Source organism: Macrobrachium rosenbergii, chromosome 6 (genome assembly GCF_040412425.1).
Source record: "Macrobrachium rosenbergii isolate ZJJX-2024 chromosome 6, ASM4041242v1, whole genome shotgun sequence".
Classification (NCBI taxonomy): domain Eukaryota; kingdom Metazoa; phylum Arthropoda; class Malacostraca; order Decapoda; family Palaemonidae; genus Macrobrachium; species Macrobrachium rosenbergii.
The window spans coordinates 11,048,027-11,060,574 of record NC_089746.1 but is presented as its reverse complement, the minus strand read 5'-3'; the positions used below and the strand labels follow the sequence as shown (position 1 = coordinate 11,060,574).

General features: G+C 38.6%; 1 protein-coding gene across 1 annotated transcript in view; it reads left to right on the top strand.

Annotated features, from left to right (window-relative positions):
- Positions 1-12,236, top strand: part of LOC136839188 (uncharacterized) — a 79,137-nt gene extending 66,901 nt beyond the window's left edge. The window contains exons 16-20 of the mRNA XM_067104900.1: positions 4,344-4,528; positions 8,082-8,312; positions 9,104-9,282; positions 10,494-10,662; positions 11,726-12,236. Of these exons, the coding sequence (XP_066961001.1) occupies positions 4,344-4,528; positions 8,082-8,312; positions 9,104-9,282; positions 10,494-10,662; positions 11,726-11,863 (902 nt within the window). The 3' untranslated portion in view covers positions 11,864-12,236. The remainder of the gene's footprint in view (positions 1-4,343; positions 4,529-8,081; positions 8,313-9,103; positions 9,283-10,493; positions 10,663-11,725) is intronic.
- Positions 12,237-12,548: the final 312 nt, after the last annotated feature.

The window sequence follows — 12,548 nt, the reverse complement described above, 5'->3', positions numbered from 1 at the left end:
TTTTAACGACCTTAAAGACGATATCAAGGCGTAACGGTTGAGATAGGCGTTGGCTACGAAACTCTTGTAACATATGTAAATTTCTCTCAGGACAACGTTTCAGGCCACCGCTATTTATACATTATCGTCGCGGTAGGTTAAAAAAAGTAAATGTATTAGGATGAGAACGTTAGCTTTCTATTTGATGTAAAATTGAAATAATTTAAATCCCTTATTGTTTGGTAACTTGTATACAGTCATCCGTTCAGATTAAAATTTGACGCCATGAACCAGCGATGACTTTAGACTTTTAAAAAGATTTAAAAAACGTCACATCTTTCATCCCTAGTAAGCATATCAGCGTTGCGGTTTTCCGCTTTGAAAGTTCACTTAGGGTACCGTTCACCGTTCAGCATATTTCTTCATGAACGAATCGGCAGCGCCCGGCGGGATCTTTACGTCAGACCATGAACTACATCGCTGCCTCCCTCGACACCCTGACACCCTGTCCAGGTGATACAGCACACAATTTGCCTTCACAAATACACTGCCTGAAGGGTGATACAAAACTGCTTCATTCAGGGCGAGAATATGGAATAATGTAAAGTTAAGTATATCTTAGTTTAACCAGACCACTGAGCTGATTAACAGCTCTCCTAGGGCTGGCCCGAAGGATTAGATTTATTTTACGTGGCTAAGAACCAATTGGTTACCTAGCAACAGGACCTACAGCTGACTGTGGAATCCGAACCACATTATGACGAGAAATGAATTTCTATCACCAGAAGTAAATTTCTCTAATTCTTCATTGGCCGGTCGGAGAATCGAACGCGGGCCCAGCAGAGTGATATCCGAGAACGATACCAACCCGTTCAATGAGAAACTATGGAATAATGTAAATATCAACCATAATACCCCCGTGTGGGACTGATGCCGTCAGTGCACCTCACGCAGCGCACTGTAGGCATTACCTAAGGATCTTTGCGGCGTCCCCTCGGCCCCTAGCTTCAACTCCTTTTATTCCTTTTACATACACCTCCACGCTTATTCTCTTTCTTCCATCTTGCTGTCCACCTTCTCCTCACAATTGTTTCATAGTGCAGTTGCGAGGTTTTCCTCCTGTTACACTTTTCAGACCTTTGTACTCTCAATTTCCCTTTCAGCGCTGAATGACCTCATAGGTCTCAGCACTTGTCCTTTGGCCTAATTTCTGTATTCCATTCCATGCAACCGTAATACAGTGTTAAGACCCTGTCAGTTGACCCTTTTCTCTACTGTCCCTTTGTATGTATAGCTTTTACCGTCAGACAGTTATCTTGTCTCAGTTGGTTGTGTAGTCCAGAGGTCCACATCGGGCCTCTCAACCTCTTCAACGCCTGACCACACGTAGGGTGAGGGCTTGTGCAGGCACATGCAATAGAGTGCAATTTTCTACGCTATATTTTTCTATATTGGTCAGTACAGTACTTCGTTACATATTTAAGTTAACTGGTATATGTAAATATATATATATGAAATTTTTTATCACACCGTGATTTATATACAATCATGAAGCTACAAATGTCGTTTAATATCAAATTCACGCTACCTCGAGAGTATCTCCGGTGGGGAATTATCACCGAAGGGGAATTTATATAAGTGATAAATGAACAGGTACCACTGGGACGCGAACCCTTGACATGGACCCATTCAACGACTCCAGTGGCGCGGTGGTAACGTCCACTGGAGTCGTTGAATGGGTCCATGTCAAGGGTTCGCGTCCCAGTGGTACCTGTTCATTTATCACTTATATAAATTCCCTTCGGTGATAATTCTCCATCGGAGATACTCTCGAGGTAGCGTGAATTTGATATTAAACGACATTTGTAGCTTCATGATTGTAAATATATATATATATATATATATATATATATATATATATATATATATATATATATATATATATATATATATATATATATATATATATATATATATATATATTATATATATATATATATATATATATATATATATATATATATATATATATATATATATATATATATATATATATATATATATATATATATATATATATATATATATATATATATATATATATATATATATATATATATATATATATATATATATATATATATATATATATATATATATACATATATATATATATATATATATATATATATATATATATATATATATATATATATATATATATATATATATATATATATATATATATATATATATATATATATATATATATATATATATATATATATACGTAATTCTAATAGCCACAATGCCCTCTTAACTTCTCGAATTCTTCGCTTTTTTTTTTTTTTTTGATATGCTTGTAACTACGAAGCCGTGACATCCAAACACAAGAAATTGAAGAGACTTGTGATTTGCTGGAGACGAACCCGGGTCACCTTAACGACAAGGAGGTCACGTTGCCGACCTGACCACGAGAAGGATAAAAGTCTATTACATCTCGTACATATACGAGTATATACCTGTCGTTTTCAGATATATTTATTAGAGCTGGAATAGACCCATCCTCACCATCGTAGCCAAGTGGGCAATCGTTTTTATTGCTTTTTAGGCTGAAATATATATGTAGAATCTACTGGTCACTTTTACCAGACACATATGTTATTCTAATAGCTACAATGCCCTCTTAACTTCTCGAATTCTTCGCGCTTTTTTGGATATGCTTGTAACTACGAAGCTGTGACATCCAAACACAAGAAATTGAAGAGACTTGTGATTTGCCGGTCGCGGGAGACTAACCCAGGTCACCTTAACCACAAGGAGGTCACGTTGCCGACCTGACCACGAGAAGGATAAAAGTCTATTACATCTCGTTCATATATATACCTGTCGTTTTCAGATATATTTATTAGAGCTGGAATAGACCCATCCTCACCATCGTAGCCAAGTGGGCAATCGTTTTTATTGCTTTTTAGACTGAAATATATATGTAGAATCTACTGGTCACTTTTACCAGACACATATGTAATTCTAATAGCCACAATGCCCTCTTAACTTCTCGAATTCTTCGCGCTTTTTTTTTGGATATGTGTCTGGTCGTCGAGGCTTAGTATACCATCATAGTTCACTGTGCGCACTTCACCACAATCCTTTAAGATACTACCAATGTTTTCACACACATTAAGGTCAGGGGAGCTACCTGGAAATTCACTTGACGAGAAGAAATCGATACCACTGTTTCGAAGCAGCTCCTGTGTCTGAAGAGCCTTGAAACATGGTGCCTTATCATGCAAAAATGTGACTTCTTCAACAGATAAGACATTTTCAGGATCTTTGAGGAAAGGAAATACTCCACCAGTAAGCACAGTTTCTCTGAAGTATTTGCCATTCCATGACTGTCCTTTTTCTTTGATGATCGACATTAACCGTATGGCTGTGAAACAGAGAAAAATTCCCAAACATTCAGGAAATTTCACAACTTGGCGATAGCATACATCATGGCTGATATCATCCAACTTTGCATCCCAAATGATGTCATTTTTATGATTTGGCTTCTTGACTGTGTAAATGAAGAGTTCATCTGATGCGGGAACATGGAGAAAGTCTGCTTCATCCCGATCTTTAAGAAATGAATCACAAAACCATGCACGGTCTTCTCTCTGTTGCTGAGTGATGTTGGGCTTGCTGATAACATGAAATGGCTTGATACCAGATTTTTTTCAACTCACGATATACAGCACTATAACTTCTCTTCTTTCCCCCTTTTTGCTTCTAGTTCAAGCGCCAATTTACGTAAAGACTTTCTTGGTCTACCCACTGCCTTAGCTATGACGTCTTTTGACTCCTGAGAAAGGACTTCAGGCCTTCCAAGATTCTCACTCTTTTCGCGATGACAGTCATATGGAGTTTTGTTCCAGTTTCTTTTAACAAAGTATTCATCTCTTTTAATGTATTTAGCTATCCAGGAACGTGAAATGAAGGATGCACCAGCATCCCTGGGCTCTCTGAAGGTTATAACCCGGATTCGGTCAATCCATCTGATTTCCTCCGAGTCGTTAGCCATGGCTGTATCTAACTCCGTCACTCAGTCTGGAAATACAAGAAATGTAAAATGAAAAATAGGTTAATAGAAACTTAAAATAATGTACTTGGAGATAGGCTATAGCAGAAAACTTCACAACTTTCCATTTGTTCTGTGGAGGGGGCCTCTAATTTCAAAACACCAGTATATATATATATATATATATATATATATATATATATATATATATATATATATATATATATATATATATATATATATATATATATATATATATATATATAAAATATTATAAAATCATACACTGTATTTAATGGCACAGGATCCCTATGGGCTGCCGTTCTGGTCTCGAGCATAACAGCTGGTTTTGTGTACTGGGGTCTGCATCTAGGCTGGAAGAAATTATCCGGAGGGAAAGCCAGGAGCTTCGAAACGTATATCTTCGACACCTGGAGCATTCTGTTTGAGGAACCGCCTCCCATGGTGCCTGAAAACATCTCAGGACAGGTGAGTTGCCTGTCCAAATTTGATGTCAGTTCCAAGAACTGACGACATTATTATTATTAATTATTGAACCAAGGAACCCCTGTAAAGAGGCTACAATGTCGAAAATTAAAAACCATAGTAGTGTTAAAAATATTTATGCACATAGTTAAAAATAATAAGGAGAGACTTTCACATTTAACTCTGTGCATAAATATTTTTAACGGTACTGTGGCCTTTAATTCTTATTATTATTATAATTCTTTTTTTTTTTTGTTCTGTCAGTCATCCCATTAGACTGGGTGGTTTTTATAGTGCGGGGTTCCGGGTTGCACCCTGCCTCCTTAGGAGTCCATCACTTTTCTCACTATGTGCGCTGTTTCTAGTAGCACACTCTTCTGCATGAGTCCTGGAGCTACTTCGGCATCTAGTTTTTTTCAGATTCCTTTTCAGGGATCTTGGGATCGTGCCCAGTGTTCCTATGATTGTGGGTATAATTTCTACTGGCATATCCCATATCCTTCTTATTTCGATTTTCAGGTCTTGATACTTATCAATTTTTTCTCTTCCTTTCTCATCTACTCTGGTGTCCCATGGTATTGCGACATCAATGAGTGATACTTTCTTCTTGATTTTGTCAATCAACGTCACGTCTGGTCTATTGGCACGTATCACCCTATCTGTTCTGATACCATAATCCCAGAGGATCTTTGCCTGATCGTTTTGTATCACTCCCTCAGGCTAGTGTTCGGACCGTTTATCACTGCAAGCTAGCTGGTGTTTCTTGCCCAGGCTCTAGTGGAGGGCTTTTGCTACTGAATCATGCCTCTTTTTGTACTTGTTCTGTGCAAGAGCCGGACATTCGCTTGCTATGTGGTTTATGGTCTCGAGTTAGAGGAATTTATTTCTGGTGATAGAAATTCATTTCTCGTTATAATGTGGTTCGGATTCCACAATAAGCTGTAGGTCCCGTTGCTAAGTAACCAATTGGTTCTTAGCCACGTAAAATAAGTCTAATCTTTTGGGCCAGCCCTAGGAGAGCTGTTAATCAGCTCAGTGGTCTGGTAAAACTAAGGTATACTTAACTTATCCTGATTATGGGTGAGATGTTATTTCCATCTATTGTTCTTAGAACATATCTGGTTCTTAGGGCCTGATCTTGTGCTGCTGTTAGCATTCCTTCTGTTTCTTTCTTGAGTTCTCCCCTCTGTAGCCATTGCCATGTTTCATCGCTAGCCAGTTCTTTAGTCTGCCTTACGTACTGTCCGTGCATTGGTTTGTCTGTTATGTTTTTCATTCTCCTGTCTCTGCATATTTCTGGGCCTCCGTCTACTTTTATGAGTCCTTCTTCCCATGCACTCTTTAGCCACTCGTCTTCACTGGTTTTCAGATATTGCCCCAGTGCTCTGCTCTCGATGTTGACGCAGTCCTCTATGCTTAGTAGCCCTCTCCCCACTTCCTTTCTTGTTAAGCATAGTCTGTCTGTATTTGCTCTTGGGTGTAGTGCTTTGTGTATTGTCATGTGCTTCCTAGTTTTCTTGGCTATGCTGCAGAGTTCAGCCTTTGTCCACTCCACTACTCCTGCGCTGTATCTGATTACTGGTATTGTTCTTGTGTTTATGGCTTTCGTCATGTTTCCAGCTTTGAGTTTTGACTTGAGTATCGCCTTAAGTCTCTGTGTATATTCTTTCCTGATCGTGTCCTTCATCTCTTGGTGTTTTATATGATCTTCTGTTATTCTCAGGTATTTATATCCTGTCTGACATATGTGATTGATGCTATTCCCTTCTGGTAGCTTTATCCCTTCAGTCCTTGTTACTCTGCCTTTTTGTATGTTGACCAAGGCGCATTTTTGTATTCTAAACTCCATGCTGATGTCCCCAGATACAATTCTTACACTCTGGATTAGGGTATCTATTTCCTTGATGCTCTTACCATACAGCTTGATGTCGTCCATGAACATCAGATGGTTAATTCTGTTGCTTCCTTTCTTGAATTGGTACCCAACATCCATCTTCTACAGTTACTTTTGTCATGAGAATCATAGCTACTATGAAGAGTAGTGGGGACAGTGAGTCCCCTTGAAAGGTCCCTCTCCTGATGCTAACCTTTGCTAGCCTTATCCCAGAGCTTGTAAGTACTGTATTCCAGCTGTGCATTGTATTTTTCAGACATTCTATTAGCCACGTGTGTTGTATCATGTCAAAGGCTTTCTTGTAGTCAATCCATGCCATGCTTAGGTTGGTTCTTCTCTTACTATTCCTCATTGCCATTTTGTCTATCAGGAGCTGGTCTTTTGTGCCCCTACACTTCCTTCTGCAGCCTTTCTGTTGGTGGGGAATGGTGTTTGTATCCTCTAGGTAGTTGTATAGCCTTTCGCTGATGATACCTGTTAGTAACTTCCACATTATTGGTAGGCAGGTGATAGTCCCTTCTCCTGTATTTTGTATTTCTCATTCAGTTCCTATCTAGTTTTCTCGCTTCTTAGCCTCTTTTCTGTCATCTCTTTCAGTTTACTCAAGTCAGATCTCATCGTCATGATTTGTTTTTCCAGGCGCCTTTTCCAAGGCGGTTGCTGTTTTAATTTCTGTTGGGTTGGTTGTGATGGTGGTGTTGGTGTTTGTATCCCCATGAGTTCTACATATGCTCCTGCGTGTGCCAGGTTATTTGTTTCTGTGATACTGGTGGGAATAGGTACTCATGTACAGCCGAGCAGACTGAGGAAATTATGGTAAAGATCCTTTCCCAAGGAATCAACGCCGAGGAGAGCGGTCACCCATCCAACGACTGACCAGCCCCAATGTTGCTTAACCAGTTCCTAGATGATCTAAACCTCTCTGCCACGGCGTCCATACTATTATTATTATTATTATTATTATTATTATTATTATTATTATTATTATTATTATTATTATTGCAGAACACATTTCGAAAAATCTTTATAAAGTTTTTAACAATAAACAACCATTGCATAAAAAATTTAGGAATTCCCAAAGCCTGCCATGATTCTGATGAGAGACATCCTATTATTTGAGTTACATAAGTGAGCTAAGCCGAACATCAAGTTCATAAAGAAATAGATTGCTTTTCCGTCCTTGTTTCTGAAAATTTAATGAAAGATTCCTGCTAGTCATTTTGAACGTTCTGTTTTGTTATACCACGTAGGGGGAAAGTACCGGCAGTGCACCTCATGCGGTGCACTGTAGGCATTACTTAAGCTTCTTTGCAACGCCCCTTCGGCCCTAAGCTGCAACCCCTTTCATTCCTTTTTACTGTACCTCCGTTCATATTCTCCGTTTCCATCTTACTTCCCACTTTCTCCTAACAATTGTTTCATACTGCAGCCTCGAGGTTTTCCTCCTGTTACACCTTTCAACCCCTTTTTTACTGCCAATTTCCCTTACAGCGCTGAATGACCTCACAAGCACCAGCGCGTGGCCTTTGGTCTGAATTCCATATTTTATTCTCTTCCTACAACGAGTTGTGGTATTCGGTTAAAGTAATGGCAAGGGTCTTGCAATACATTTGGAAGTACATCGGTGTGTAGACCAGCGTTTCCATAAGTGATGTTTTCCAGGTGTTTGTAAGCTGGTGGTGGATATACTGCACGCTCATTACCACGTTGTACAAATCCGCCCTCATTGCTCACCTTTCCGTCCCTGGGAAGTCGAGTGCCATCGACTCCTTCGAGGAACTGTTGCAGAAGGACGGTTGGACGTGGGGATTTGAGAATCCCCACGATGCGGCTTGGGAGTGGTTCAAAACGAACGAGAATCCCACAGTAAAGAGAATCTATGAAAAAATGGAGGTGAGTTTTGAACTCTCTCTCTCTCTCTCTCTCTCTCTCTCTCTCTCTCTCTCTCTCTCTCTCTCTCTCTCTCTCTCTCTCTGAACATATATGATAGAAGTTATCTTAAATTTAATTATGTCATCTGCATGACAATAGATACCAGAAGTTTCAATATACAAAATATAAATGGAAAATAAAGGTTGACATTATATTTCTAACAAACTCAACAGAAGAACTGAATATCAGATTAAAGACAGAAATTGGTGGATACTGGACGGTCTTTCCATTCACGACAATTTCAAAGGATAGGACTAACATTACAAAAAGAATTCTAAATCTCCTCACTTTGATATCTGGTCGTGTTTCCTTGAGTTTAGGCCAGTATTTTTTATAAGTGTGATTTAATTGTCGTAACTGAAAGTTCACCCCTGTTTGTAAGATTATCGCATATGCATTTCGTCAGCATTATGATGACAGCGTTAAACCTCTTCCAGATCCATTCCGTAGATGGGTAGTGCCATCAGTGCACCTCACGCGGTGCACTGTAGGCATTACTTAAGGTTCTTTGCAGCTTCCTTTCGGCCCCTAGCTGCAACCCCTTTCATTCTTTTTACTGTACTTCCATTCACATTCTTTCTTCCATTGTACTTTTCACCCTCTTCTAACAATTGTTTTATAGAGCAACTGCGAGGTCTTCCTCCTGTTACACCTTTGAAACATTTTACTCTCAGTTTCCCCTTCAGCTCTGTATGACCCCATAGGTCCCAGCGCTTGGCTTTCGGCCTAAATTAGATATTCCATTCTTCCAGATCCAAGGCTACGAGGAGCAGATGAAACGTGTGCTGACCAGCAACCACGTCCTCATCATTTGGAAGTATCGGATCATGTCCATCATAGCAACGTCCTACACAAACAAGTTCGGTTACGCTCCTACTTACTTCGGAAAGACGGAGTACTTCAACTATGGAGGTTATGGATGGGCATTCAGGTATGAGTTCGGACAGGACTGAGAAAAGTGTTGGACTCTTTCTCATTTTGGAGCCAAACGCCGCGCCAGAGTTGAATTTTACAACTGAATTTCGTTTGGCTAAAACTACTTTATCCCGTAGGGGGGTTAGTGCACCTCATGCGGTGCACTGTAAGCATTACTTAAGATTCTTTACAGCGTGCCTTCTGCCCCTAGCTGCAACCCTTTTCGTTCCTTTTACTGTACCTCCTTTCATATTCTCTTTGTTCCATTTTACTTTCCACCCTCTCCTAACAATTGATTCATTAGTTCAACTGCGAGGTTTTCCTCCTGTTACACCTTTCAAACCTTTCATTGTCAATTTCCGTTTCAGCGCTTAATGGCCTCATATGCCCCAGTGCTTGACCTTGGGCCTAAATTCTATTTTCAGTTCAATTCAATTGAAACTACTTTAGTTTCATTCACATAAAAAAAATATATTCTTGTTCATAACATGCATAATGTTCTGTAGTTTTACGGCGTCGATTGTCATAGTAGTTGCTCCGCCAGACTGCGTAAACACCTCAGTCATTCAGTAATGCCGTTTATTTGTATAATAAGTCCCGTTATTTATGTGCATGATTATAGGAAGAATTCTGGTTATTTCTACAAAACCGTTAAAAGGTGTTACACCACCAATGAGTGAATAAGCTTATATGACTCTTAATTTGCATGTACACACAATAGTGAATCCTTTTTAGGTTAATTAATGTTCTTGGAATTGTAATGTGTATATGCAGTCGTATTCAGTACATAAACAATATATTATATATCGTTTCTTTTTGTAGCAATTTGAATAATCTCTTTATCTGACTGAATTTGCTTTGCGACACACGCTGGGAAACTTTCATTGATATACTGCATTGCGTGAAGGCAAGTCTACTAGTAACAATGCTCTCATGAAATGCAGTCAATTCTTTGCACAAGTGTCTTTCATCATCAGAATTTTACAGTATAACTTGTCTGACTCATTTGCAAACATTTCCAAGTTTGTTTAAATTAAGTTTTTTTCTGTGGCGTTTTCCGCACCTTTTTTATTTTGCTAAATTACGAAAATCCATTCGAAAATTGTCTACCGGCAGCAAGGAATAATTTCTGTCGATGATTTCAAATTCCTCGTAGATTTGTGAGGAAAAAAATATAACTGGTCCGTGGCTTTGGCTTTCACAAACTTGAAAAATATCTGTCTGCAGGAAAAACGCTCCTTTTCGGCCTGCCATCGACCTGATGAAACAGCGACTGATAGAGGCTGGACTCATAAAGCAGTGGGTGCAGGAAATGCTCGGGAAACCGAAGGTAGAGCCTTGTCAAGGGGGCGACTGCCATAAGAAGGCTGAGAAGCCTTTCCTCGGTGATGTGGAGGTAAGAAGAAGAAGAGGAAGCGGAAGAAGAAGAAGAAGAAGGGGTCTGGTGCTTAAATTTGTGCATAGGTTCTCATAAACACACTAGTGTTGATGTTTGTGGTGCCTCATTGTTTGGGATAGGCTTTTGTTTTCCACGCGCAGGTGTCAAGTAATAATGGAGGTTAAACGCACGAATACAAGATGTAAAATCACGTGAAACTAAATGTATTATTTTGACTGAAAGACCGTGATAGAAAGACCGTGATAGTTCATTATTAATTTTTTTGGCAGTCAAAATAATAAAAAATTCATTAACATTTACTATTTGATATATACGATTTCATTGAAATGTGGGTTTTAGAGGTTATATTCGCCACAGAAAAACCGTTGGAGATTCCAGTTGTTTTTACAGAAAACCCTTGAAAACTTCACTGCTTTTGAAAATGTAGACGATGGAGCAATTGTCATCTCAGACACCGCTTCTAATTCATCATAAATGCTGTCTAATTGGCCCCTTCACATAACTTTGGCTTGACACCTTTGTGTATTCGAGCGGGTTTTTTTTTTTCGTAATTCTACTACTGCTTGTATTCGTCATTTTCTTTTTACTGCTATTTGCAAAATTACAATTAAAAGAAGACCATCAATTAGTCTTTGAAATACAAAGAGCTTTGTAAAGATATATTCTGAATAGTATTCAAGGAAAAATTTTGTTAACCGAGTATCAGTCTCACTCGAAACCTAGTCACCATTTTTTTTATTCTGAGAAATATATTATATTCTGAATAGTATTCAGGGAAACATTTGTTAACCGAGTATCTGTCTCACTCGAAACCTAGTCACCATTTTTTTTATTCTGAGAAATATATTATATTCTGAATAGTATTCAGGGAAACATTTGTTAACCGAGTATCTGTCTCACTCGAAACCTAGTCACCATTTGTTTTATTCTGAGAAATATAGTATATTCTGAATAGTATTCAGGGAAACATTTTGTTAACCGAGTATCTGTCTCACTCGAAACCTAGTCACCATTTTTTTTTTATTCTGAGAATTATATTCTTTTATCCTTCATTCTTCAGAACAAAGAGGACAGAGTTGTCTTAGGCCTACACCACCTCCAAAGCATTTTCTTCGTGCTTCTACTGGGATGTGTCGTTGCTACTCTGGCTTTCATCGGCGAACACGTCTACAGCGTGTACCAGGAAAAGAACCAATAAGCGCCGGGGGTTTAGTCTGAGTTAAGACAGAGTGAACGTGTCATACCTGAACACAAATACCTGTACGCACATTCAGCCATGTATGTTTGTAGGTAGGTAGGACTTTGCTCATTCTCCGGAGAGACATTTCGAGATGAAATGTACTGTAATTGATTAGACTGATATCATGAATATAGAACTGAACCATTCGAGGACTGAGTGTACTGATATACTTTTGTTCTTATGTAGTGCTATGAGATTAGTTTATTAACACGAACCGATGAAGTGAGCAGGTAATATAGAGCCGTGAGTTAAGTTTGGTTAAATTTTGATTGTCCATTTCTTACATGAATTTAAACCTTATGTTCAACTGTTGTTGTCTGGGCAATAAATGTTGTCGTGCATCACGCAGGTTTTCATTTTCCATTCGAAAATGGGGCCTTTGTGTGGTAGTCTGCAAAACAAGATACAGTGCTAACTGCGTCTAAAGCGTCATATGAAAAATCATCTGCACTGTATACATAAGTGACTGTTTTCACTCTAGTAGTTATGTAAATGAATGATATTTTTTATATATTTGTCAGTGAGTTAATAAATTGAAGTGATTAAGATGAAATAATAAACATAAAAAGTGATAAATAACAACGCAAAAGGAACACCATTTATTTCATCAAACGAAGAAGAAGAAGAAGAAGAAGAAGAAGAA